Below are 25,909 nucleotides of genomic sequence, written 5' to 3'. Positions count from 1 at the left end.
TGACTCTAATCAGCAGTCATCCCTGTGACTCTAATCAGCAGTCATCCCTGTGACTCTAATCAGCAGTCATCCCTGTGACTCTAATCAGCAGTCATCCCTGTGACTCTAATCAACAGTCATCCCTGTGACTCTAATCAACAGTCATTTTATGAGAACCATCGCATATAGATTTCTCGACAAGAGAACATTCGGCACCAAAATCCAAATAAAAATAATACGACTCACCAGATTGTTCTCATTTACCAAAAATACTCGATATTACACAGCTACCGGCACGTCGCTCCGCTCGGCCGGTGAATAGTTGACCCATCGAGCGCCGACAGACGGCGCTTGCGTCCCATATCTCGTATTGGCTGCAGCAATCACGTGTTGATTGCGACACGGTCTTCCTGACTGTACACGTCCTCGTGTGATGGTTAACCTACAATCAAAAACATCCACGAGAACACTTGTTCCGCTCGATCACTCCTGACTACACTAAGACTTTCAAAGCTTTAAACTGTTTTAATACCATTTTAACCAAATAAAACAATAGGGTATACAAAGTTCACTATTCAGCAGCCAGAGCACGTACCACAGTCGTTCATCAAACCTCAAATTTACTCTGTACAAATCAGGCATAGCTTACAGGAACTCAGATCAAAGAAAACTTCCGAGTAAAAATATCTAACGCCACGGCTCTCCAGCTGACCAGCAATCGCAATTGCCCTCATGATGCGCATCCACAGCGTGGATTGCCCGTGTGCATCACCCGCTGACTACACACGATGGTCTTTACAGACCCCGACCTCCGCCAGAGCCAAACGCGCACCGCGCACCCACGGACTACTTGAGTTGCCTCAAGAGACACCGATTTCTACCGGGCTACGACTACGTAATAGCTACTGGTACGGTCGAACACAATACGGCCGATAGACTATCCTTACTCGAGTTTTCACCACAATTTAAGCTTGCTCTTCATCATCATCATTTACATCAACCTCGACTGGTATGTGTCATGCTGGCACTTTTCTTAGCCTATCATGTGGGTATTTGTAAGTACGTTTTGAATTTAAAGCTTTCAATGTGTAACGGTCACCATCCAATACGTCAACTACTTTAAACGGCCCTTTAAACTTCGTATCTAATTTCGTTTGATTACGCTCTTCGTTTTAATGTGTGGACGAGCTCACAGCCCACCTTGTGTTAAGTGGTTACTGGAACCCATAGACATCCACAGCGTAAACGCACCACACACCTTGAGATAGAAGTTCTAAGGTCTCAGTATAGTTACAACCGCTGCCCCACCCTTCAAACCGAAATACATCACTGCTTCACGGCAGAAATAGGCAGGGTGATGGTACCCGTGCGGTCGATGGCACTATACGGAGCACCCGTCTGGTGCCACATCCTTACCCACGAGAACGTCGCCGCGCTGTAACGCCGGCAGCGCGCGATCGCAGTCAGAGTTATTCAAGGATACCTCACAGTCTCCTACGAGGCGGCGCGCCCTATCGCAAGTGTAGCTGGAGCGCGGGGGCTCCAATCTCGGCAGTCCGTGCTGGAGGCGTGGTCTCGTCGTTTGGCGGACCCGTCGGCCGGCCTCCGTACCGTTGAGGCGATCTGCCCGGTTCTCGCAGACTGGGTAGGCCGCGACCGCGGAAGACTCACCTTCGGCTACCTGTGCAGACTCACAAGACATTTTACCACCAGCCACCACGCAAACTACAATTTTGCGGGTTCCACCTCTCCTACACGATGTTACTCCCACACTGCGGAAGCCAACCGCAAACACTTGTCAAGCACGCACAAGCACGCACTTCACCAGAAAAACTTGCATCTGCCAGCGGGACCCGAACACCGCCGCGTCGCCAGACACGAACGCACCGGACGTCTTATCTTACAGGTCACGACGACTTCAGATGTGTCAATTTTTCTTCCCCACGGAAACTTGCTTGCTTTCTTGTTTGCTTGCTTGCTGGAGCTCGAAGTCATCGAACGTGTAATGTTATTGGTATTGAATCTAGTAGATTCTAAAATTTCAGCGACAATTCACAGTCTCATGTCCTGGTTTACTGCACTAGTGCTATGTAACTCTAGCAGAAGTCAGCCGCTTAAAATAATTCTTGTCGGAACTACCCACTCGTCATGACAAATCCATTATTGCGATCGAAGTTTCATCTGAGACTTGCACTTGCCTTAATTTCTTGCAATAGCTTGTTACGTGTCGTATTTCCGCTAGTAAATGCCATGTGATAAGTCGAGAGTCAACTGGGCAACATGAGCCAGAACGTAAGATGTGACGATTTCTTCGTGGCTCAGATCTTCCATCGAGGTAGCAGACGTTATGACACGACTTACGTATGCTGCATTCACGCTCTTGTGGCGTACCACTACTAGTATTCTGATCTGCATCATGTTTTTTTTTGCTGTACTTCGAACATGTTCAAACACGTCACACCAGTGAAAGTAGAGTCCTGATCTCACTTCTGATGTCGGCAGCGTCAGGGATGGCTAAGCGGTAGTTTCGTCATCACTCGTATTCGATTGAACTCAGTTTAGTAAATAAAACTTTTCAATAATAGTTAGTGAAACTCAACACACACAACTTTCACAATGACAGGATAAACCGACAGTTTCGTTGCACATACCGACAGACCGACTGACTGACTGAGACGGACGGACCGTCTGATACAGACTGAATGACTGTCTGACACGGAATGCCACGACTCTGTCCACGTACCGCCATTTTATAACTGTGGCGTTACGGAGTCTACCCTTCATTTTGTGATATTTATCAAAACAACATTTCATCATTTAAAATAATAATCAAAACCACCGTCTTAATATTACTAAAAGTCGTCAACCACGACACGGCCATTCTGTCACTTTGACGTTTGTGTATCGTTGATATTCCGAACTATTGACCCGGATGCGACATATATAAAGCGGTATTTTATACAAGAGTAATATTTTAAACAAAAGTAATGTTTTAAATTATCACTAAAAATATTATTACGTAAAACCTCAGGAGTCATTTGGTAATCATCGAATACCGGCAACAGCTTCTTTCTAAGCAAATGTTATTTATTCCTGGAGGTATGTGCGTTGAAGTTTCACTTCTTAAACGTGCACCAAGTTGCACGCGCAACAGTTTTTTTTGTATATACCTACGTCAACGAATAATTAAAACAAATAGATATATAATATGTATACCATATATATAAGTGATTTGCATTGCATAGTTCTTAAACATACCTGCTATTACTTCAAGCATGCAACGTCCACCCAACTTAATGCGGAACAAAGGCAAGGAGAAGTATAAACAAATATTAAACTTTTCTATTTAAATTAAGCATTGTTGTTTGGTCTGATCTACTTCCAATTAGCTACCAGTAACTTATATTAGCTGTTATATTTATTTACGTTCTAAACATATCATTATTTCGTAAATCAGTGCCAACCAAAAGGTGTTCAAACTAGAAAACAAGCTGTTTGAACGATGATGCTTGTAATCAAATTTTTTTGATTCGATTAACAACCGTATCTATTCCAGGATGAATGACAAATTTCTTTGAAAGGGCTGGTTTTAGGAAATAGCATTCCGATTAGAAAATAATAGTTGCATCACATAGCCCGTTCATTGATGACGACTCGACACGAAATAACTGCCTTATTTCATAAATATTATTCCATATATTTTTTATTTTTTTTATTGCTTAGATGGGTGGACGAGCTCACAGCCCACCTGGTGTTAAGTGGTTACTGGAACCCATAGACATCCACAACGTCAATGCGCCACCCACCTTGAGATATAAGTTCTAAGGTCTCAAGTAAGTTACAACGGCTGCCCCACCCTTCAAACCGAAACGCATTACTGCTTCACGGCAGAAATAGGCAGGGTGGTGGTACCCACCCGCGCGGACTCACAAGAGGTCCTACCACCAGTAAAATACCATATTTAAAGACGCCGAAACTAAGAGGCGTTACCTCAAGAAATTTCGAGATCTGACGAAAAAATCGTAAATTCATTGTTCAAATAGCTTAAAGGACAATGCCCATTTTCTATGGGCGTTTGGGCCCCTAAAAAAGTTGTCGCGTCATGATGGTTTTAACTTAATTTAATAGACAAAGAAATATCGTTTCATATTCAGAAAACTATTTTTATATTCTCAGCAAGGTTTAAGAGAAATCTGTTTTGTTCTGTAGCTAAAATTAAGTTGTTAATTGTTTTTTTCGAAATCAATAATCGCTTTCATCATTTTCTACAGTATTAAATAAGTTAATTGTGGTTAATGTTGCTAGAAATAAGCCCTTACGTACATTTTATTTTTATTTTATCCTCAAAATAATAATAAAATGAAATGAAAATCCGGAAGCCGACAACGATATTGTTGTTGTTGTTTTTAAATTCGCCAATAAGCAGGCAAAGAGCGTAGCCTATACAGCCTAGTCTGTCGTAGTTATATTTTTTTATGTCAATAAAACGCCGGTGTATCTCTTTTTATTGCTTTTTGGGAGTTTTGACGTCAACTCGATGAATAGCTCATTGAGTGAGCATGAATTTCCGCAGACCTTTTATCTTCAAAAAAAAAAAAACAGTCACCGCTATATTAGCCACAGTTTTATTCCAATGCCTCAATAATCGTGAGCAACGATTATTGACGTTTAATACACAAAACAACACCCAATTTATATATTATCAATCACAATAAACTATTAAAAAACATTAAAATAAAACTTCAAGTGACGCTTCACTCGGGTTGCTGCCAAAACTCTCTGATCATATATAATAAGAATAGAGTAATGGTAGGCCATTGAGATTTTTACTAATGGAATCATTAATATCTAAAAATATTAAATAAAATAACTCATGGTTTTAAGTAATAATTATTATTACAATATATAAATATTGAATTAAACAAAAATAAACTAAATAGTCTGAATTATAACCATTAGTTATTTTGTTTTTATTTGTTGTTCAAGTCACAGACAACTCTTTCGTTTGGCAGCATATAGGTTTACTATAAGGCTGTATGGGCTAAGCCCTTTGCCTATTGGCGAATTTATAAAAATATGGCACTAAGTTTTGGGATGTTATCAAATAAGTAATTTATTTTTTTGTAAAACAATACCAGGGCGAAAGAAATGTTGATACATAAACTAAACAACGTAAAAAAATAAGGCATAGTTTTTCAAGTACAAATAGTTTTGACATAAAGTTGGCCCACTTTTGGGCATTGTCCTTTAACAAATAAAATTTCAATTTAGAATCCCAAGATCAAATTGCACATACAGCATTTGTTATATTGATGGTGGCCAGTAACTTAGAATTGTTCTTTGTGTTGCTTAGAGTTGTTCTATGAAATATTCGATTCTGAATTTGGGGGCAAATTATGACCTAACAGGGCATTGGCAGGTTCTGTGGCAAGTAAAATTGAAATGGATCCAGTAAGATGACAAACTTTTTTAAGGATAAAAGTTTTTGTGTCTACGCCTACCGTGTGACATTCGACGAATATTTCTGAGACATGTTTGGAAATGGTCGATGTCACTATTTGAACGTCAGAAAAAACTGGACACGAGAATTAGGAAAATCATTTATTTGTAAAGATTATAACTTACATTAATATTATTCACGTATGAATCATATTAAGCCGTGATCAGCTTTGATGATATCAGCTCCTTTATCAGCAATCATGATAGTAGGAGCATTTGTATTCCCACCGACTATCTTCGGCATCGAACTGGCATCAATGACTCTTAATTTCTTCACACCATGTACTCTCAGTTTGTCATCAATTACCCCTACTCCTTCAGGACCCATAGCGCAAGTAGCGACAGGATGCCAGAGAGTTGTAACTACATTCAAAGCAAAACACTTCCAATATTTTCTGGTATTAAACTTGTGATGTTTGCATTGTTTTACATTTAGATTCAGAGGTTGCGCGTGAGTTTTTTTCATGTGTTCTGTATCGAGCACAGTCACGAAGTCTTCTATGTATTTTGCATGATTTTCTAAATCTTCATCTTGAGAGTAATAGCCTGTGTAAATTAAAGGAGGTTCTTCAGGGTTTTTGCTTTTAAGAACAACTTTACCAGTTGATTTTGGATACAAAAGGACTACAAGAGCTAAAATAACACCTTTTTTCTGTGCTGCCTTCGCCATAGACACGCAAATGCTGTCAGCCAAACCGAATACAAAGTTACAAATCCAAACAGGAATTATAGTACCAACGGGAAATACAAAAAAATTGACTTGGTAGTCTGGTGTAGTTTGCGTTTTATTGACGGCAGCGAATCCCATAAGACACGGTGCGGGCATTTCATTTAAATTGGTAAATGTTTCAACATTTTGAACAACAGTGACCTTGCTTTTATTTTCAGTGATGATCAGTGGAACAGTGGCATGGTCTTGTAAGTTTTTTCCGACGTTTGGTGATTCACTGATAACTGGAATGGCCATCTCAGTTAGATGCTCTTTTGGGCCGATCCCTGACAGCATCAATAGCTGCGGGCTGTTTATTGCACCAGCGGATAGTATTATTTCTTGTCTTGCTTTAATTATTAGTATTTTACCATTTTGCATGACTTCTACAGCTTCTGCTTCTTTTGCATCATTAAATAAAACTTTCCTGACGAAAGACTTTCTTGAAAGAAACAAATTTTTACGATTTTTTATGGGTCTCAAGAAAGCGTAGCCTGTGCTCTGGCGAACATTATCAGCAACAGTAAATGTCGGTAGTGCGTAACCCATCTGCTCGGGTCCATTCTGGTCCAATAGAACTTTACGTTCATTTTGTTTGAAGGCTGTAAAATAATCATCTACCCTATCCCCCCAGTCTGATTTCGTAACACCGAGGTAGCCTTTTGTCCCGTGGAAAGATCCAGTAGTGCCCGTCAATATTGCGGTATCTTCAAGTCGTTCACTATTAATAAAATATGGCAATACAAAGTCGTAGCCCCACCCTTTGTTTCCCATTTCTTCCCAAGAGTCATAGTCATGTCTGTTCCCTCGAACGTAATACATGTAGTTTGATCCACTAGAGCCACCAACCATTTTGCCTCTCGTCAAATGAATATTTTTTTCTGTGTGCGCTTGACTTGAATAATCGTCATTAACGGTTCTGTAGTTCCAATCTTCGTACGAGTAATCAACAAATGGAAATAATCCCGGTATCTCTGGAATCATATTTACAATGCTTAATATAATATAATATAATATAATAAATAAATAAAAAAATTAATAAAAAAATAAAAAAAATAAAATGGGGTTCGAAGCAAGAGTAAATCAGCTAGTTACACAAGAAAAAACCATAAAATCTTTATTATAGCAGATATATTTATCAACTTTTTTCGTTTAAGCTCTCCTCCTGTAAACCTACCAATTTGGAGTTAGGGTAGTGTTCATTGGAGGCATCGAAATATAGTTAACTAGCGACCCGCCCTCGCTTCGCTTCGGAAACATTAAAACACACATGAAACCAAAAAAAAAAAAATTAAAAAAAAATTAAAAAAAGTAGCCTGTGTTCATCAGGGACAATGTCGGCTTCTAATGGAAAAAGAATTTTTCAAATCGGTCCAGTAGTTTCGGAGCCTATTCGAAACAAACAAACAAACAAATCTTTCCTCTTTATAATATTAGTATAGATATAAGTTATGAATTTTTGAAATAGTTTTATGGCTCTAGTTTAAAGTTAGATTTTTCAATATACAACAATTCCGCTTTCTTCCGTCGACATGGTTCACCTACTTAGCTTGAAACTGGTAATATCATGTCGAGTAATCGTAATTCGTAACTGCGTCTGTTATTTGTAAGCTAAGTGAAGCAGTAATGCGTTTCGGTTTGAAGGGTGGGGCAGCCGTTGTAACTATACTTAAGACCTTAGAACTTATATCTCAAGGTGGGTGGCGCATTTACGTTGTAGATGTCTATGGGCTCCAGTAACCACTTAACACCAGGTGGGTTGTGAGTTCGTCCACCCATCTAAGCAATAAAAAAATAATAATAACCGTGGATTCGATGGAAGGATCCTCTCCGGCCTCCAGTAACAGTACTGTCCAGTTTGAGATCTCAGAGAGTCGGTTGGCCAGGACGCAGCCAGATGAACCCGCGCCGACAATTATTATATCGTAAGATGTTTGATCTGTTGACAAAAAGAAAACTTTTGTTTAATAGGTATTCTAAGGAAAGAAGACCTAGGAAGTGGGCGTGGCCTGCTGACGTAATACAGCTGTGACTTCAGACTGGTCGGAGTTGAAGAGGGGAGTTGAGGGGACCACTAACATATTGCCACGTTCACGGCCTCTTTCTGATCTCGGCACCAGGGGTAGACAGCCGGACGTGGTACATTCGCGTGTCAACTTTGTAACCCACATTCTGTCATTAGTATTTAAAATCAATAATTGTTGAAAATCGTATTTTTTATCATTCTAATTATATTTTTTAAACTAGCGACCCGCCCTCGCTTCGCTTCGGAAACATTAAAACACACATGAAATCAAAAAATAAAATATATTTTTTTAAAAAAAGTAGCCTATGTTCATCAGGGACAATGTCGTCTTCTAATGGAAAAAGAATTTTTCAAATCGGTCCAGTAGTTTCGGAGCCTATTCGAAACAAACAAACAAACAAATCTTTCCTCTTTATAATATTATATTATATTATATAGCGACCCGCCCTTGCTTCGCTTCGGAAACATTAAAACACACATGAAAGCAAAAAAATAAATAAAAAAAAATTTAAAAAAAGTAGCCTATGTTCATCAGGGACAATGTCGGCGTCTAATGGAAAAAGAATTTTTCAAATCGGTCCAGTAGTTTCGGAGCCTATTCGAAACAAACAAACAAACAAATCTTTCCTCTTTATAATATTAGTATAGATTAGTATAGATAGTATAGATATAGATATTTTGGGTCGTGATTTCTAATTGTATATTATTTTCTCCTGTTTTCAAAGTCATAAAAACAATTAAGGCTACTTTTACGATCTAATGTCGCGTTTTTTTTTTCATTTTTGTATCGCGTAAAACACGTGATATCAAACATCTGACATGTAACGTACGACTTATATCGAAAAGAGGTTTCTTTCACCAACTTTAAGACATTCGATCAAATGGAAAATTTGCAAACATATTAAATACCCAGAACAATACTATAATTTTATTATTTCCCAAGGATAGTATTTAGGACCCTACCCACTAAACGACACTCCTGCACTCTCGCCCGAGCGTCCGATCCCCGCTGAGGTCAGAACTCAGGCGGAGTGCAGGTTATCGCAGTCAACTGGTGGTAGGACCTCTTGTGAGTCCGCGCGGGTACCACCGCCCTGCCTGTTTCTGCCGTGAAGCAGTAATGCGTTTCGGTTTGAAGAGCGGGGCAGCCGTTGTAACTATACTGAGATCTTAGAACTTATGTCTCAAGGTGGATGGTGCATTTACGTTGTAGATGTCTATGGGCTCCAGCAACCAGTTAACACCAGGTGGGCTGTGAGCTCGTCCACCCATCTAAGCAATAAAAAAAAACTGCAATCAGACGCGCGGTTTATCCCAAGAACGCCTGCCGACGGAGCCTTTGAGTCGAATCGAAGGCTCTGGACGTTGGCTGCTTTAGGTCGGCAGCCTGTCAGGCTGCCTAGGGTGTGCCGCTGGTATCTCGGGATACCGCGCTGGGTCATAACCAGTTTGTCGGGTCATAACGCGATACACCCCCAACCGGTCGCTCTTATGATGACTTCACTCCTGAGAGGCGCTAGAATGCTGGTAGCGGGCCTCGTACTCGATGATTACGACGACTAGTTCGCTGAGCGAACTAACCCATGGACACAAACCAGCTCTGATCCAGTGGAAATTCTGCGAAGCACTGCTAGGGCGAGTATTAGCACATTCTCTCGGGTTGAGCCCCGTGAGATAACCTACCACTCACAACGTAGTTGGAATAGCTCTCTAGGCTACCAGCCTAGTAGGACTAATAAGTAGAAAAAGAAAGATACTTACTTTGTAAGACGTTTTGCTCCGGATACCCTCCTACCTTCAAGTTCAATGTTGCCAGTACAGCGAAAACGGCTTGCAATAGCTCCGTAAATGGTTTTAACGACATAACCTCAGCCGATGCAACGATATTGTTGAAAAAGTCCATTTTGATAGCTGTAAAATAAATAAAAAATAAGTTTAATTACGACATTGTGAATGAATATAGTAGGTACAGCGACCGACCGGCATTGTCGCATGGGCCACGATCACTTTAAAACTAAGTTTACTTAATAATTTAACTAACCGGTAAGTTGGTCGTATGATATATTACTAGACGATGACCGGTATTTTTTTTTATGAATTGTGTTTTTTAGAAATGATATTTAAATACGAATTACATAGGTATTGATAAAATGATGAAATATCCCAAGATCGTTTAGGCATTTTTAAGTGAACACGTGAGTTAAAAAGACACAAATAATATAAATAAACAATTCATTTTCTTGGTCTAGCCTTAAACCAAACACTCATTGGCATCGGGTGGCTTAACAACGCCATCTGCTGAAGTTGCTTTAGTGTTATTGTGTCTTTAAACCAGTTAGTTGCTCTCAATTATGAAAAATAGTATTATTACTCGCCAATAGATGTCGGGAAGAGTCATAAAGTTGATTGTCGTTAAAGTTGATATCAGGCACGGGTCGAAACTCATACGATGTGCACGCTAGGGGGCACGCGGGGTATGTGGGAAATGACGGTCTACAGATGTTGGGAGCAGACCTCGGGACTAAGAATGTTTTTAGAGCCCTACCCACCATACGACTCCCCTTGCACTCTCTCATCCGACGTCTAATCCCCGCCAGGGATCAGAGGTTAGTCACAGTAGGGGGGTTCCCGCGGTTAACACTACAACCAGACTCGCAGCGCCACCCCTAGGACTCCCGACCCATCGGTCGTCGAGGTGTAGTCGACGGCTCTAAGTCGGCCATCTTGGAATGGCGATTAGACTGCTCTAGTTGCTGCTGCTGGTGTCGGAATACCCCGCTGGACCAGAACAAGCTGCAGGTTTTTTTTGTTTGTTGCCCACTTGGATGAACAAGCTCACAGCCCACCTGATGTTAAGTGGTTACCGGAGCCCATAGACATCTACAACGTAAATGCCGCCACCCACCTTGACATATGAGTTCTAAGGTCTCAGTATAGTTACCTCAGTATAGTACACCTACCCGTCATCATCATCATCAGCCTTTATCTGCCCACTGCTGGACATAGGCCTTCCCCAAAGCTTTCCACATAATGCAGTCCTCCTCCTTCCGCATCCAACGACTTCAACGTTAAAGACTTTTGTCTTCAGGCACTGAGGAATTTGTGAGGTGAGGATTGCACGGATTTCCCAAATGCCGACCAATCCAGTCGTATGCGTCTCTCAATCTCTGTATTGAAGCTACCCTGGCCAAGCTGGATAGCCTGACCGAGGTAGACAAAGTCTTTTACCTCTTCAATGACTGCATTCGAGATAGTAATTTGGCCCTGGACGATTTGATCGTTGAACATGACTTTCGTCTTGTCAAGGTTCATCCACAGGCCCACGCATCGGGAAGCAGCATTGAGATCGTTGAGCATACGACTGAGATCCTCCAGCGATTCCGACATTATGACTGTCATCGGCAAATCGAAGGTATGAGATGTACTCCGTTGACGTCGATTCCACGTGTTTCCCAGTCTAGCGTCTTAAAGACATCTTCAAGTGCAGCGGTGAACAGTTTCGGAGATATAACATCTCCCTGTCGGACACCCCGCTGCAGCTTGATAGGTCTAGACTGGTAATCCTGGATTTGTATGGTCGTCGTCGCGGCTACGTATAGACTTTTCAACACCTCGATATAGCGATAATCTATCTGGCATCGCTCTAAAGATTCTAGAACTGACCAGGTCTCGATAGAGTCAAAGGTTTTCTCGTAGTCCACGAAAGCCACGCAAAGTTGCAGATTATATTCTGTAGACTTTTGTATAATCTGTCTGAGGGTGTGTGAATATGGTCTACGGTATTGTAACCCTTTCGAAAACCAGCTTGCTCTGGTGGCTGGTATTCATCAAGCCTTCAGGCGAGACGATTAGTAATCACCCTAGAAAAGACCTTGTAGACGTGGCTCAAAAGAGATATCGGTCTATAGTTCTTCAACAAAGTTTTATCACCTTTCTTGAAGAACAACACGACCCGACTCCTTGTCCACGCCAATGATATAGTCCCGTTATGTATGACGGAATCGTTCAAGCTCTGTAATTTCTTCAGGATAGGAACCCCTCCGGATTTCAGCAGCTCCGTAGTAATTCCATCTTCAACAGGCGCCCTACTATTTTTGAGCTGTTCCAGGGCCATTCTAATCTCTCCGATGCTGATGTCCGGGACATCATCCGAGTAATGCCGAGTAAGCGGTGCTCGGCTGTCACTAGCTCGGTTGGCGGGTGTAGGTAGAGAAGTGTGCATTGCGTAGAGTTTGCCATAATATTTTTCGCCCTCACCTAAGATTTCTGGTTTAGAAGTAACTATAGAACCATCTTCTCGCTTAAGCTTAAGCAAAGGAGCACTTTTAGACGTCCGTACGAGGGCTTTAAAGCCTTTATTACGCTGTATTGCAGCTTCTAGAATTAAAGCTATGGTAGTCACGCCTCACCATCCTCTGGACATCCTTATTTAAGATTGCGTACTCTGCTGTAGCTCTTGTGGATGGTGTAGTTTCTCGTCGTTTCCTCATTAATGCCAGAGTCTCAAGGGTTAGCTTGGCTTCACGAACTCTCCGCTGTGATCCAAAGTATCTTCCGCCAACTTCACGTAGTGTCGCCGCCATGTTCTCCATCACGTCGTTCACGTTCTCAGTGGGATCCAGCAGATTAAATCGATTTTGAAGTTTCAATTGGAACTTTTCGAAAACTTGGATAATTTGGGGAAGAGAAGGACGCAGAGTCGATCTCATCAACCGGGTTCTTTCAAGCCTTATGTCGATATTTAGGGTGCCTCGAATAAGTCGGTGGTCACTCCCGGCATTAAGCCTGTTGACCACTGAGACATCCGTAAATATTCGCTTCTTAGCCGCCATGATAAAATCGATCTCGTTCTGTGTCACTTTGTCAGCACTTTGTCAAGTCCATCTCCTTTGGGGCTTCTTTTTGAAAAACGAGTTCATAAAATAGAGCCCCTCCATCTGCAGAAAATTGACAAGCATTTGTCCTCTGTGATTTCTCGACCCCAAACCATACCGTCCGATTATGAATTCGTCTTCCCCTAGTACTCACACTTTGGCGTTGAAGTCGCCAACTACAACGTTGAAGTGGGTCTTGGTGGTGTTATGAATGGCCTTAGAGATGGCTTCATATAAGGCCTCAACCTCACAATTAGGGTGTGTCGCCGTTGGTGCATATACTTGCACGACCTTGAGTAATATATCTCTCTGAGAGCTACGATGTACACCACCCGCGACGACATACTCGATAGCTCCACGACGTTGTTAGCTATGGCTTTGTGAAAGATGAACCCAACACCGCCCTGAGAGAGCTGGTCTCCTTCGCGGTAGTAGAAGAGGTTTCCAGACTCGAGGATGACGATGTCCTCGCCCTCTGCACGGACCTCCGAAGGTCCAAGTATATGCCATTTAATGGACCCCAATTCTACTTCCAGCTCTTCCACATCCTCATCTCGCCTCAAAGTCCGGATGTTAAACGTGCCAATGGTTAGTTGTTTATGGTGGCCTACCAAGCAGGGATTCTTCGCACCCCCTGCCCTACCGTTACCGTGACCGCCGCCATGGCCAGGAATAGTAGAGCTGCCGGGTACTGGGGGCCGTAGCATTCTGTGTCCTGTCATTGGGAAATTTGTGCCCTTAAGTCACCTCGCTGGGTATGCGGGTTGACGACTAGGAAGTTTAACGTCGTATCCAGGACGAACCCAGTAACGTCATATCCTACTCGTGCAGACTCACATTACGTCTTACCACCAGTAATTACGCAAATTATAATTTTGTGGGTTTGATTTTTATAACACGATGTTATTCCTTCACCGTGGAAGTCAATTGTGGACATTTGGTAAGTACATATTTCCTTAGAAACATTGGTACTCGCCTGAGATTCGAACATCTGTGCATCGCTCAACACGAATGCACCGGACGTCTTATCGCTTAGGCCACGACGACTTCAAAATACGACTTATTTACAGCCGATGTTACATTCATCATACATTTTAAATATCATTTTTTGAACTAGCTGTCCGCCCGTGGACTGACCTCCGTCGACAATACCTAGTATTCGGAGTCCCGTTATTCTTTCGATTATATACGAATAGCTTTGTCAGTTGTATTCACGCTCAAACCTTCGAACCTATTTTGAGGAAAATCTTTAAAGGTTCGAAAAAGTTAAAGGAAAAAGGTAGCCTAGGGCTAGACGAAGGGTTGAACGATTGCTTATAAATACAATACAATACAATTCTAATGAAATACGTACTCAACCAATGTTCACGATTGACTTCCACGGTGAAGGAATAACATCGTGGTAATAAAAATCAAACCCGCAAAATTATAATTTGCGTACCTAATTGCTGGTGGTAGGAACACTTGTGAGTCCGCGCTGGTAGGTACCAGCACCCTGCCTATTTCTGCCGTGAAGCCGTAATGCGTTTCGGTTTGAAGGGTGGGGCAGCCGTTGTAACTATACTGAGACCCTTAGAACTTATATCTCAAGGTGGGTGGCGCATTTACGTTGTAGATGTCTATGGGCTCCAGTAACCACTTAACACCAGGTGGGCTGTGAGCTCGTCACTCATCTAAGCAGTAAAAAAAAAACAAAGTTTGATAGAGGTAATAAAAGACAATGCTCTGCATCAACAAAGAAACATTTACATACTTCTACTTATTAGTTTTAGACAGACTTGTTTAATGTCAAAACATGCTCGCACATAGTAACGTGAATGCCGCTACCAGCATGAAATGTGAGGTCGAAATAGTAATAATAATTGTATTAGACTACGTATATACAGTCCTGTCTTATTTTTTGTAGTTGTAGAAGTACCACTGTATTAATTCTGCTTCTAGCTGTATTAGGTAGGCGCTGACACGAAGGATGGTTTACACAGTGAGTATGAATATGTACTGCTTTAAATAGTTTATTGTAGATACAAATATACACTAACAAACTATGACACAAGTGGTATGAAAAAGAACGAACATACAGGAGTAGTAAAGCACTGACACGAACGATGGGTAGCACAACAAATATCGATGAGTACTGCCCGCAGTTTCTTAAGATTTCGAAGTGTTAAACAACAATAATAGATGATTGCCTGAATTCATAGGCGACAGCGATTTTGTCGAATTGTAAGGCGGTTGCCCAAGTAGTGGCGAGTAAGTGAGTCGCCACATCACTCCCCCGGCGAGACCGTGGCTACGGTCGATAGTAATCAGGCAGTTTAATCTTTCGGCCGCTTCTTGTGGTCTTTTCAACAGGCTTGGTTAGAGATACACCTTCTGGAACTCTCGTCATGTAGGCCGGCTTCAGACGATCTATGGAGACATTTACAAGCTTCCCTCGAACTTCGACAGTGAAGAATTTTGGCTGCCTTTTGACAACCTTGAAGGGACCAGCATATGGTGGTACCAGAGAACCACGCACATGATCTTGTCGGATGAAGACATGGGAGGTTGTATGTAAATCACGAGGTATATAAAATGGTGAATTGCTATGCCAGGATGTGGTCTCGGTGTCAAATTCGCCATGCATGCACGTAGACGAGTTGCATACTGGGTGACGTCAGACACTTTGTAGTCTTCATTTGGTGAAATGAATTGACCTGGCAGACAGAGGGGCTCGCCGTACACCAGCTCTGCAGGGGATGCGTTAATGTCATCTTTCCAGGAACTGCGCATGCCCATCAGTACTAGAGGAAGTGCTTCAGTCCATTGCGAAGATGTATGGCACATGATGGCTGCCTTCAACTGGCGATGCATTCGTTCGACTATTCCGTTGGCGGCGGGGTGATATGCGGTAGTCCGGAAGTGGTGAGCACCTATTAATGCAGCTATGGCTTTGAATAAGTGGCTCTCGAATTGACGACCGCGGTCGGTAGTCACCCTCAGTGGACATCCAAATCTGGCAATCCAGCCGGTAACGAGGGCGGCAGCACAAGCTTCAGCTGTAATTTCGCTGAGTGGTATCGCCTCAGGCCATCGGGTGAAGCGGTCAATGACAGTGAGGCAGTACCTGAAACCAGCAGATAGATTTAGAGGCCCTACGATGTCAAGATGGATATGAGTGAATCTTGACGAAGGAGTAAGGAAAGAAGAAAGAGGAGAAACTGTATGGCGAGTTACTTTACTTCTCTGACAGTTTAAGCATTGTCTTGACCACTCTCTACAGTCTTTCCGAATCCCTGGCCACACAAATCTTTGCGCAACCAGTCGGACTGTAGCTGACGATCCTGGGTGATGAAGTCCATGCAGTGTGTTGAAGACTTGTCTTCGCATATCTTTTGTGATGAATGGTCGTGGAGGATGCACACTGGTGTCGCAATAAACGGGTAAGCTACTATACTCGGAAGATAACTTTTCTAATTTTAGAGAACTTCCATTACGCAGAAGATCTTGCAGCTCTGGATCTTGTTCCTGAGACCGTGCAAGACGTTCATAGTCGATACATGGAGCGACTTCATCCACCCGAGAAAGTGCGTCGGCGACTACGTTATCTTTTCCAGGTATATATTTAATATCCGTAGTAAACTGTGATATGTAGTCGAGATATCTGAATTGCCTTGGTGAACATTTCTCCCTGTTTACTGAGAAGGCAAAAGTCAGCGGTTTATGATCAGTGAAGACGGTGAAATTTCTCGCTTCGATCATGTGTCGAAAGTGTTTTATTGCCTCATAAACTGACAGTAATTCTCGATCATATGGACTGTACTTTGATTGGGTGGAACTAAGCTTGTGGGAGTAGAAAGCGAGTGGTTCCCAATGTTCACCTCTCTTTTGTTGTAGAACAGCTCCGATTGCTGTGAGAGACGCATCAGTGACAATCGCAAGATCAGCGGTTGGATCCGGGTGAGACAAAAGCGTTGCCTGAGATAAAGAAGTCTTACAGTCCTCAAAGGCTTTTAGCATGACTGCATCCATATCCACAGGATGTGAACCTTTCATTTTAACTCCTGCCAGAGCGTTGTTCAACGGAGCTTGTAACTGGGCGGCGTTAGGTATGAAACGGCGGTAGAAATTAAGCATGCCTAAGAATCTTCGGAGTTCTTTCACAGTCTTGGGAGCAGCAAATTCCTGGATAGCTTGGACTTTAGTGTCCAATGGTTTAGTACCTGTAGCAGATACTTCATATCCTAGGAATTCCACGACCGATTGACCAAAAGTACATTTTGTTGTGTTCACCAGAATGCCATACTGCCGGAGACGATCAAAGAGTTGACGTAGATGGCACTTATGTTCCTCTAGCGATGAAGAAAACAATAATATATCATCAATATATCCATAGGTGAAATCGAGGCCTAGTAGCACCTCATCTATGAACCTTTGGAATGTCTGAGCGGCATTCCTCAAACCAAAGGTCATAAATGGAAATTCGTAAAGTCCAAACGGAGTAGTGATGGCTGTTTTAGGTATATCCTCAGGATTAACGGCTATCTGATGATAAGCCTTCACTAAATCGATTTTAGAAAATATGGAACATCCAGAAAGTTGTTGTGAGAAGTCATGGATGTGACGTACCGGATATCTATCAGGTATAGTCCTCGCATTCAGTGATCGGTAATCACCACAAGGACGCCATCCGTCATCTTTCTTCTTTACCAAGTGCAGAGTAGAAGACCATGCACTCTCTGAACGCCGGGCTACGCCGCTTGCCAACATATCCTCGAACTCTTTCTTCGCGGCTTGCATACGTACTGGATCCAAACGTCGAGGCTTGCAAGCAACTGGAGGTCCCGGTGTAGTTCTAATATGATGAACGGTGTTATGCTTAAATGTGGTAGAGAGCATACCTGCTGGCCTTGTGATTTCTGGGAACTCACGCAGGATATCGTGGAAGTCAGTTTCTCCAGTGACGGATTTGACAGAAGGAAGGTCTTTAGTCATCCCGATAGGTGTCGCGACTGCAGACAGAGAAGTGATGCCATCAATAATACGTTGTTTTCTGCAATCGACGAGTAAGTTGTAGTAAGATAAGAAATCCACTCCGATTATGGGCTTAGAAACGTCTGCAACAGTGAATTTCCACGCGAAGTCTCTTCTTAGTCCAAAGTCTAAATGGAGAGTTACAGGGCCATAGGTGTGTATAATAGAATTATTGGCAGCTACGAGATCATATTTCGACTTGGTACAGGGCGCCTTCACAGCCGACCGTGGAAAAACACACAGATCGGAACCAGTGTCCACTAGGAACTGCATTTTTGAAGTACGGTCGGTGATAAAAAGACGGCCTGAAGAATGTGGGCAGTCGTTGGCCGCTACTTCCGACCGCCCCAGGAGTTTTCCGACGCGAAACTGCATGGCTGTTTGCACTTATGAGCTTTGGTCCCATAAGTAAAGTGGTAGAAACAGTAAGGGTGATCTGCGGGTGGTTGTCTAGGCTTGGAGCGACTTTGAGAACGACCATTCCAGCGGCGCCTAGATCTATTTCTTGAACGGCTTCTTCCAGCCACCTGTTTAAAGAGCAAGCTGATTTGTTGTGTCAGTGAATTGATTTGCTGGGCCATCTCACTCATCGTCGGATTGCCTTGCTCATTGCCTTGGGCTTAGGAAGACGCGCTTGCCACCTGTGGTACTGTTGGGGCCATTTCATATACGACATCTGCCAAGTCACTTAGCTTCTCCATTGACGATCCTTTAATCGTAGCGACTGCTGTTTGCACGTTCACAGGCAGACGACTGGTCCAGATAGTTATTATGAAATCAGATGGAACGTCTGAACCAGCTAGACTTGTCAAGTGGCGTAGAAACTGAGACGGTTTCCGATCTCCGAGTTCTTCGTGCATGAGGAGTTGTCTTACACGCTTCTCCTGTGATATAGATAGTCGCTTGATCAGCTCTGTTTTGAGTTTTTCGTATTTATTTGAAGCTGGCGGTTTCGTTATGATGTCTCTCACCTCCTTGGCGTATTGTGGTTCCAGGTTCGCAGACACATACGTAAACTTAGTATCGTCCACAGATATCCCTGAGAGCTTAAATTGCATCTCTATCTGACTAAACCACATTTCTGGGTCCTCTGAGCAGAATGGTGGAATGCGCACACCAACTCTGTAGATCTCTTGAGACATCTTTGGATCTTCTTTTTGGGCCATACCGGATAAATATTGAAACACGCTCAGTATGACTTGGACCACCGGCTAAAAATATTTTGCGTCTACCTTGTTGAACAAAAATGTTATAGCCGAAAACGATAATGTATACGATAATTAATTATACATATGATCCACTTATCTTCGGTTCTTCTTGCTGTCGAGGGTCACCACTGTAGAAGTACCACTGTATTAATTCTGCTTCTAGCTGTATTAGGTAGGCGCTGACACGAAGGATGGTTTACACAGTGAGTATGAATATGTACTGCTTTAAATAGTTTATTGTAGATACAAATATACACTAACAAACTATGACACAAGTGGTATGAAAAAGAACGAACATACAGGAGTAGTAAAGCACTGACACGAACGATGGGTAGCACAACAAATATCGATGAGTACTGCCCGCAGTTTCTTAAGATTTCGAAGTGTTAAACAACAATAATAGATGATTGCCTGAATTCATAGGCGACAGCGATTTTGTCGAATTGTAAGGCGGTTGCCCAAGTAGTGGCGAGTAAGTGAGTCGCCACATAGTCTTTAATTATTATTAAATACATAATATGTAATAATTAGTCTTATTGATGTAGAATCAAAAGAAACCAAAACGAAAAAAATTAATATCTGCAATACAGTTGCAGATATTCATTTTTTTATAATGGCGGTCATTTTTGATTTTGCCAAAATCCAGTTTATAGAGCTTGGGTCTGTGGTTTTGGTTGTGCCCAGATGTCTTTAGGTGTGGCTTGGGCTCTTGTTTGTTGGGTGGGCTTCGTGATTGCACAAGGTTACATCAATTTTAATTATTATTATTTTACAAAGTAATCGACTGTTGAATTACTTACCTAAAACAAAATAAACAATATACCTAGTCAGGTCATAAATTCTGTCACATGTTTAATGTAAAATAATTGAAACAAGTTTATTCATTATGTAACCATTCATATACCAAAATGAACTTAATAAAACATAGATTCTTATGACACTAAAGTTTATTCAAAATGACCTCCGTGATTTTGAATACAGGCCTTCAATCTGCGCGGCCAGTCGTCTATCGCAGCACGAACGAGGTCCATGTCAATATCGGCGGCTGCCTTAATCAAGGATGTCTTGAGTGACTCCAAATTGGGATGAGGCTTTGAGCACGCCTTTTCCTCCAAGTGTTGCCATATCTTGTAATCTAACGGATTCAAATCTGGACTGGAGGAGGGCCAGTCTTCGTGCCGGATGAAGTCGATTTCACGCGCCGCCAGCCAGTCTTGTGTGCTCTTCGCTCTATGAGCTGGCGCCGAATCTTGTTGGAATACCCAGTGCCTGTTATTGAACACGGTATGAGAAACAGGTTCCACAAGGTTCGTCAGGACTGTATTTTGATACACAACTGCATTCGTTTTTACACCTTTCTCACAAAAATGTACCTCTGTTAAGCCCCAATAAGAAACTCCCAACCATACCATGAGCGAGGATGGAAAATGACCTCGTTGGACATGCGGAATACGGTTGCTCGCTTCTTCACTACTGTGTGCGTACACCTTATCATTTTGTTTGTTGTAGCTCTCTTCTACGGTAAAAAATTTTTCATCCGAAAAAAGAATTTCCCGATATTTTTTTCCCGCGTACCGCTTCAACAAAGCGCGGCATCTCTTCAGTCTCAGGTCCATTAGACGAGCATTCAAACGATGTCCTGTTTTTCTTCGATATGCCCGAAGCCCTAAGTCTTCATTTAACACCCTTTTCACCGTGGTTCTGCTTGACCCCATCTGAAGGGCCAACAGTTTCTGCTTACGTTTGGGATTTCTTTGAATTCGCGCCTTCACAGCTTTTATCACTGCTGGAGTCCTAACAGACCGAGGGCGACCACTACTTGACCTGTCATCTACACTAGAGTCTTCATTGTATCGTTTGATGGTACGATAAACGAATCTTTTGGTTATATTCAAATTTTTCAGTATGTTAAAAATTTGAATTGGCGCGTAACCGGAACGATGCAACGCAATAACTGCAACACGGTCTTCTTTAAGCGTCCACTCCATATTTAAAAATGAGTAAAATTCTAAAAGTATACATTTTTATTTTCATGAACAATTCGAAATTCGAATTCAATAAACTTTTTTGTGGCCAGCATTCTAAAAGAAAAGTTTTTACTGTGTGACAATACTTATGACCTGACTAGTTATATAACAAAACAGATTGTTAGAAGGTTAGTAAGAACAAACAACCTATAGTCTAATGTTATTCTGGTTAACATATTCACATAAAATATTTACAAAAGGTGTATGTACAAGGCCCAACAAAGATTTGAAATTCGGCGGTCTGGGGATAGTGTCCGGTAGCACTTCGTAAAATTCTAGGGCAGTTAAAGAAAATGTGTTCTGCTGATCCCTCGTCGAGCCCACATTCACAGAAGGAGCTATCTTTGACCCTTATTTTAGCTAAGTGAACCGAAGCAAAAGCATGACCTACATATTGTCGACGTGACCTTCTTGTTGGCTGAGCAACGTTGGTTGAATGAGCAAGAGTCTTGAACATCCGCGTAATATTTACCTTTAATGCGTTTTGAAAGATTCCACGCTTCATTCCAGCACGATACGAGATCGGCCTTGCCTAGAGACATTAGATCTTGTGCACAGGTTGTGTAATGAGTATCACTACCTGGTGTCGTGGCATCCTTAGCACACTGATCGGCACTCTCATTACCCACTATACGACTATGTCCCGGGATCCAAGCTAGGGTGACTTTTATGCCAGACACCTGACACCGAAAAATAATTTCTTTGATTTTCAGAACAAAAGGGAATTTTGACTTGGATCTGAGTTGGTTTGCAAGGATAGCCTGTAGGCAGCTTCTAGAGTCAGTGAATATCACCTTGTCGTGGCTACGATGCTCGGCAGCGATGAGTCCTGGCAGGCGATGCTCGACTTCTGCGAGTCCACCATCGCGCAGAAGGAGGCGGTGGAACGGGAGAGGGAGAGCTCTTCTTCCCTCTTGGCTCCGTGCCACCGCCGCCGAGCCGGGGATCGGAGGTGGCAGTCCGCATTGTCGTCGTCGCTGTCATCGCCGAACATACTGTGGAAGAGCAACCCGGTCGGTGGTGTATCGCGTTTCGACCCGACGGGCTGCCGTACCGAGATGGCTGACGTTTCAGAGCCTTCGATTTGCCTCGAAGACTCCGTCGGCTGGGCGTCCTGGTGGTGAGCTGCGCCGTCTGGTTGTAGTGTTGACCGCGGTAACCCCCTTACCTCATCCGGGTTCTGACCTCGAAGGGGATCGGACGCTTGGGCGAAGAGTGCAGAGGTGTCGTTTAGTGGGTAAGGCCCTAAAAACATCCTTGGGCCCGCGGTCTCGCAGTCGCGGACCAGTCCCACATACCCCGCGCGCCCCCTAGGCGCGGAGACCTTGTAGGAGGTTCGGCCCCCGGCCCGAAAAAAAAAGGTTCTAGAATGTGGATGCCATAATCAAAATGCGCATCAAGGCGTTATATAACAGTAACAGTTTTGTGTGTAGGGGTGTGATCCCCACCATACACCTGACAGGGAGCGAAGGATATGGATGTTCTTTTCGCACTTATTGAATGTGTTCGACACCAGACATACGCGAGTCAAGAACGACCCCGAGAAATTTTACTGAGTCTCGCACTGGGAATATTTTGCCAACAAATGAGACAATGACGTCGGGAATAGATCGCATGCGAGAGAATGCCACTACACTGCTCTTCTCAACTGAAAGGGATAGACCATGATTATCTAACCTGTCATGGAGAAAGTTGAAGCGAGTAGAGGCATCCCCTAAGTCCTTGGCTGAGACATATAGAGCCAAATCATCCACATATTGTAGTACGTTGCAGAATGAATTTACCAAAAGTTCTAGGACGTAGGTATACTAGTTGTATAGTAGTGGGCTTAAAACTGATCTCTGAGGGAGGCCCTTCCATAGAAGTCTAGAAGGAAGTAAAGAATTTCGGGAAGAAATTAAAATGGCTCTAGAAGAAAATAGATTAGATATGAAGTTAACGATCTTCTCTTCTCTGGAATACTCAGCTGAAGCGTTTTTTGCCTGAGTTCAGGAAGAAGGACAATGCGGATACAATGTCAAGAAACACCCCAACCAAGGACTTTCCTTTAGAGAGAGCAATGCATATATCCGTTGCAAGGCAACCTACGCTATCCATGGTGCTCAATTCCTTCCTAAAGCCAAATTGACTTGCAGGGAGGATGCCTCTACTCTCCACAAGCCACTCAAATCTATTTTTAACAAGGTGATCTAATATTTTGCTCATGATACGTGATAGGGCGATGGGACGGTAGCTACTTGACTCGTTACTAGGTTTTGCTGGTTTGAGAATAGGGACGATTATTTGAGTTTTGCATTCATCTGGAGGGATTCCTAAAGAATAAATATTATTTAATACGTTTAACAATATTAATTTGGACGTAGAGCTACATTTAACAATGAATGAATAAGGTATTCCATCAACTCCAGGGGACGAGTCCTTAAGAGACTCCAAAACTGAAGTGAGTCCGTCCACAGAAAAAGGGGCCTCAAGAGTATCAGGAGTAGGTGAGAGGGGAGGGGGAAGGGAAGAAGACTCAGCTAAGGTGGGGACGTAAGGGGGAGTTAGTCGACTTGAGAATAAATCGACCCAAACCGATGGGTCGTTGGAAGAAGAATTGTGGTCTACAGGTACGGATCCGCGAAATCTCCTGACATTCTTCCAGACCAACGAAGGGCGGGAACTGGGAGAGACTGGGTCTGCTTATTTATGAGAAAAATCAGTTCAGCTTTTTTTATCTATTGCTGCGACAATTCCACTGTAGGATTGTTAGGAACATTGTTGAAAATCGAAATCAGCTGAATCAGTTTTTGATAGACGTTGTTCGGTAGGGCCACTTCATTCATTTTCGAAATGATGTTGATGAGGGTGGACAAGAGAAGTTCTATTAGATTTTCTTGTTAAGGGGTTGGGGGATAACAGAGCGCATCCATTGGGGGTGGTAGAGGCTGGAGTATCTACAATACGACGGTGGGCTTCTCTACCATAGCCTGGGCTTAGGACAGCAGAATAAGGGTGTCGGGCTATAGTAACAGTCTTCTTTTAAGAAGAGGGTTGAGAATTGGAATGGAGTGGCTGAGAGGGGTCTGTGTTAATTGTTGGAGGATACGTGGACGGAAATGATAGAGTAATTCGGGCAGTTTCTGCAAATAATCTTCTCGCCTGTGAGAATCTAGCCGATGCTTCTAAATATGAGATGATTTCCTATGACGTAACTAATTTGATTGATTTTTGTCGACTGTGCTCTGGGCAGGATGTGTCAGTGGGGGCCGGAACAGAACAGGCATAGTGGGGATGACTTCGAGCAGGTAATTCCTTCGTGGGCTTGGGAGCAAATAAAGCTGCGAGGGGCGGATCGGCACTGCGTTGAAATATGGCCCAATCGGCAGCACTTGTTGCACTGAATAATGGGGAGGACATATACCTCAACAGAAAGTAAAAAAGCAGGAAATACGATTTGGAAGCTTTTGACCAGAGAAGGTTAAAAGCAGATTACAGATTGGGTAGGTATCCAGGTAGGGATATTGTTTTGTATCTTCTTCCTATTCAAGCGGCGTGCTTTAATGACTGCACTGCAGCCAGCAGGAACTTCTAGCGATTGGACCAGCTCCTTTAAAGTCCATTCTACTGGAACATCACGCACGATTCCCATTCGTGTAACATTATAAGGTGAGATGTTCGCTTCAAATTTAGCCGGCTGAAGTGCTGGGTGTTCTAAAAAAGCGTTAGCCGCAGCAGCGGATTTAAACTCCACTGAAACCCTGTTGCGGCCAATGCATTTCACACCATCCTGGATTACATTCTTTATGTTGTTTCTAAATAGAAAGTGTCCAAATTTGATGGGTTTTAAGGTGGGGCCAGCAGACACATCTGTTACCGTCTTACTAACGTGGACTAGAAAAGGGGCAATGTCATCAGAGTAACGGGTCTTACGTTCTACAAAATCGGGATGTGTGTAAGTAGACTGAATCGACGGCGAAGTTTGTGAAAGATTGGTAATAGTTTTTTAGGGGGAATGTTTTCCTCAGACTGTGGTGGTCGTTTTCTGGAATTGGGTCGATCAATATCCATCTCAAAAGAAAAGTTTTGCGAGTGGGGCGCACGTGGTCCTTTATAACCTCCCCGGGATCGTGCGGGTCATCCATGATTCTTACCTATTAATAATAGAACAAATACAATATATTAAAATTTACACTCACGGCACAACAGATATATGTGGCATACACGGCACAACCAACACTAACACGAATCAGTAGCGCAAGTCAACAGGAAATAGACGAATATTAACAAGAAAAACCCGGAAAACTTCGAAGACACTTGTGTTCACACTCGACGTCACCCGGCAGGCAGCGGCTTGGCTCTGCCCCTGGCATTGCTGAAGTCCATGGGCGACGGTAACCACTCACCATCAGGTGGGCCGTATGCTCGTCTGCCTACAAGGGCAATAAAAAAAAAGCAAAAAGCCTTATTTTTCTTAAAAACTTGTTGCTGTGGTGTGGCAGTATTTTAAATCCATAATTTACTTGTACAGTTAAATCTCTCATTGATTATTACCAATGTTTATGGTACCATCATATATATATATAGATAATAGT

General features: G+C 42.8%; 2 protein-coding genes and 1 pseudogene across 2 annotated transcripts; all 3 read right to left on the bottom strand.

The window, feature by feature from the left end:
• Positions 1-5,565: 5,565 nt before the first annotated feature.
• LOC149501731 (ecdysone oxidase-like) lies at positions 5,566-25,649 on the bottom strand. The gene is made up of 4 exons (XM_089732069.1): positions 25,514-25,649; positions 9,975-10,124; positions 7,993-8,126; positions 5,566-7,159 (listed from the first exon to the last, which is right to left on the bottom strand). The coding sequence occupies exons 2-4, from the start codon at positions 10,114-10,116 to the stop codon at positions 5,627-5,629; spliced, it is 1,809 nt and encodes a 602-aa protein (XP_089588195.1). The 5' UTR covers positions 10,117-10,124; positions 25,514-25,649; the 3' UTR covers positions 5,566-5,626.
• Positions 18,721-19,266, bottom strand: LOC114253566 (uncharacterized). The gene has a single exon (XM_089731766.1). It carries the CDS (start codon positions 19,264-19,266, stop codon positions 18,721-18,723), a length of 546 nt encoding a protein of 181 aa, XP_089587892.1.
• On the bottom strand, positions 24,053-25,459 carry LOC149501732 (uncharacterized; annotated as a pseudogene).
• Positions 25,650-25,909: the final 260 nt, after the last annotated feature.

The sequence above is a fragment of the Bombyx mandarina genome, chromosome 12 (genome assembly GCF_030267445.1).
Source record: "Bombyx mandarina strain Sakado chromosome 12, ASM3026744v2".
Classification (NCBI taxonomy): domain Eukaryota; kingdom Metazoa; phylum Arthropoda; class Insecta; order Lepidoptera; family Bombycidae; genus Bombyx; species Bombyx mandarina.
The sequence above is the reverse complement of the archived record's forward strand: the minus strand, read 5'-3'. Positions and strand labels throughout refer to the sequence as shown.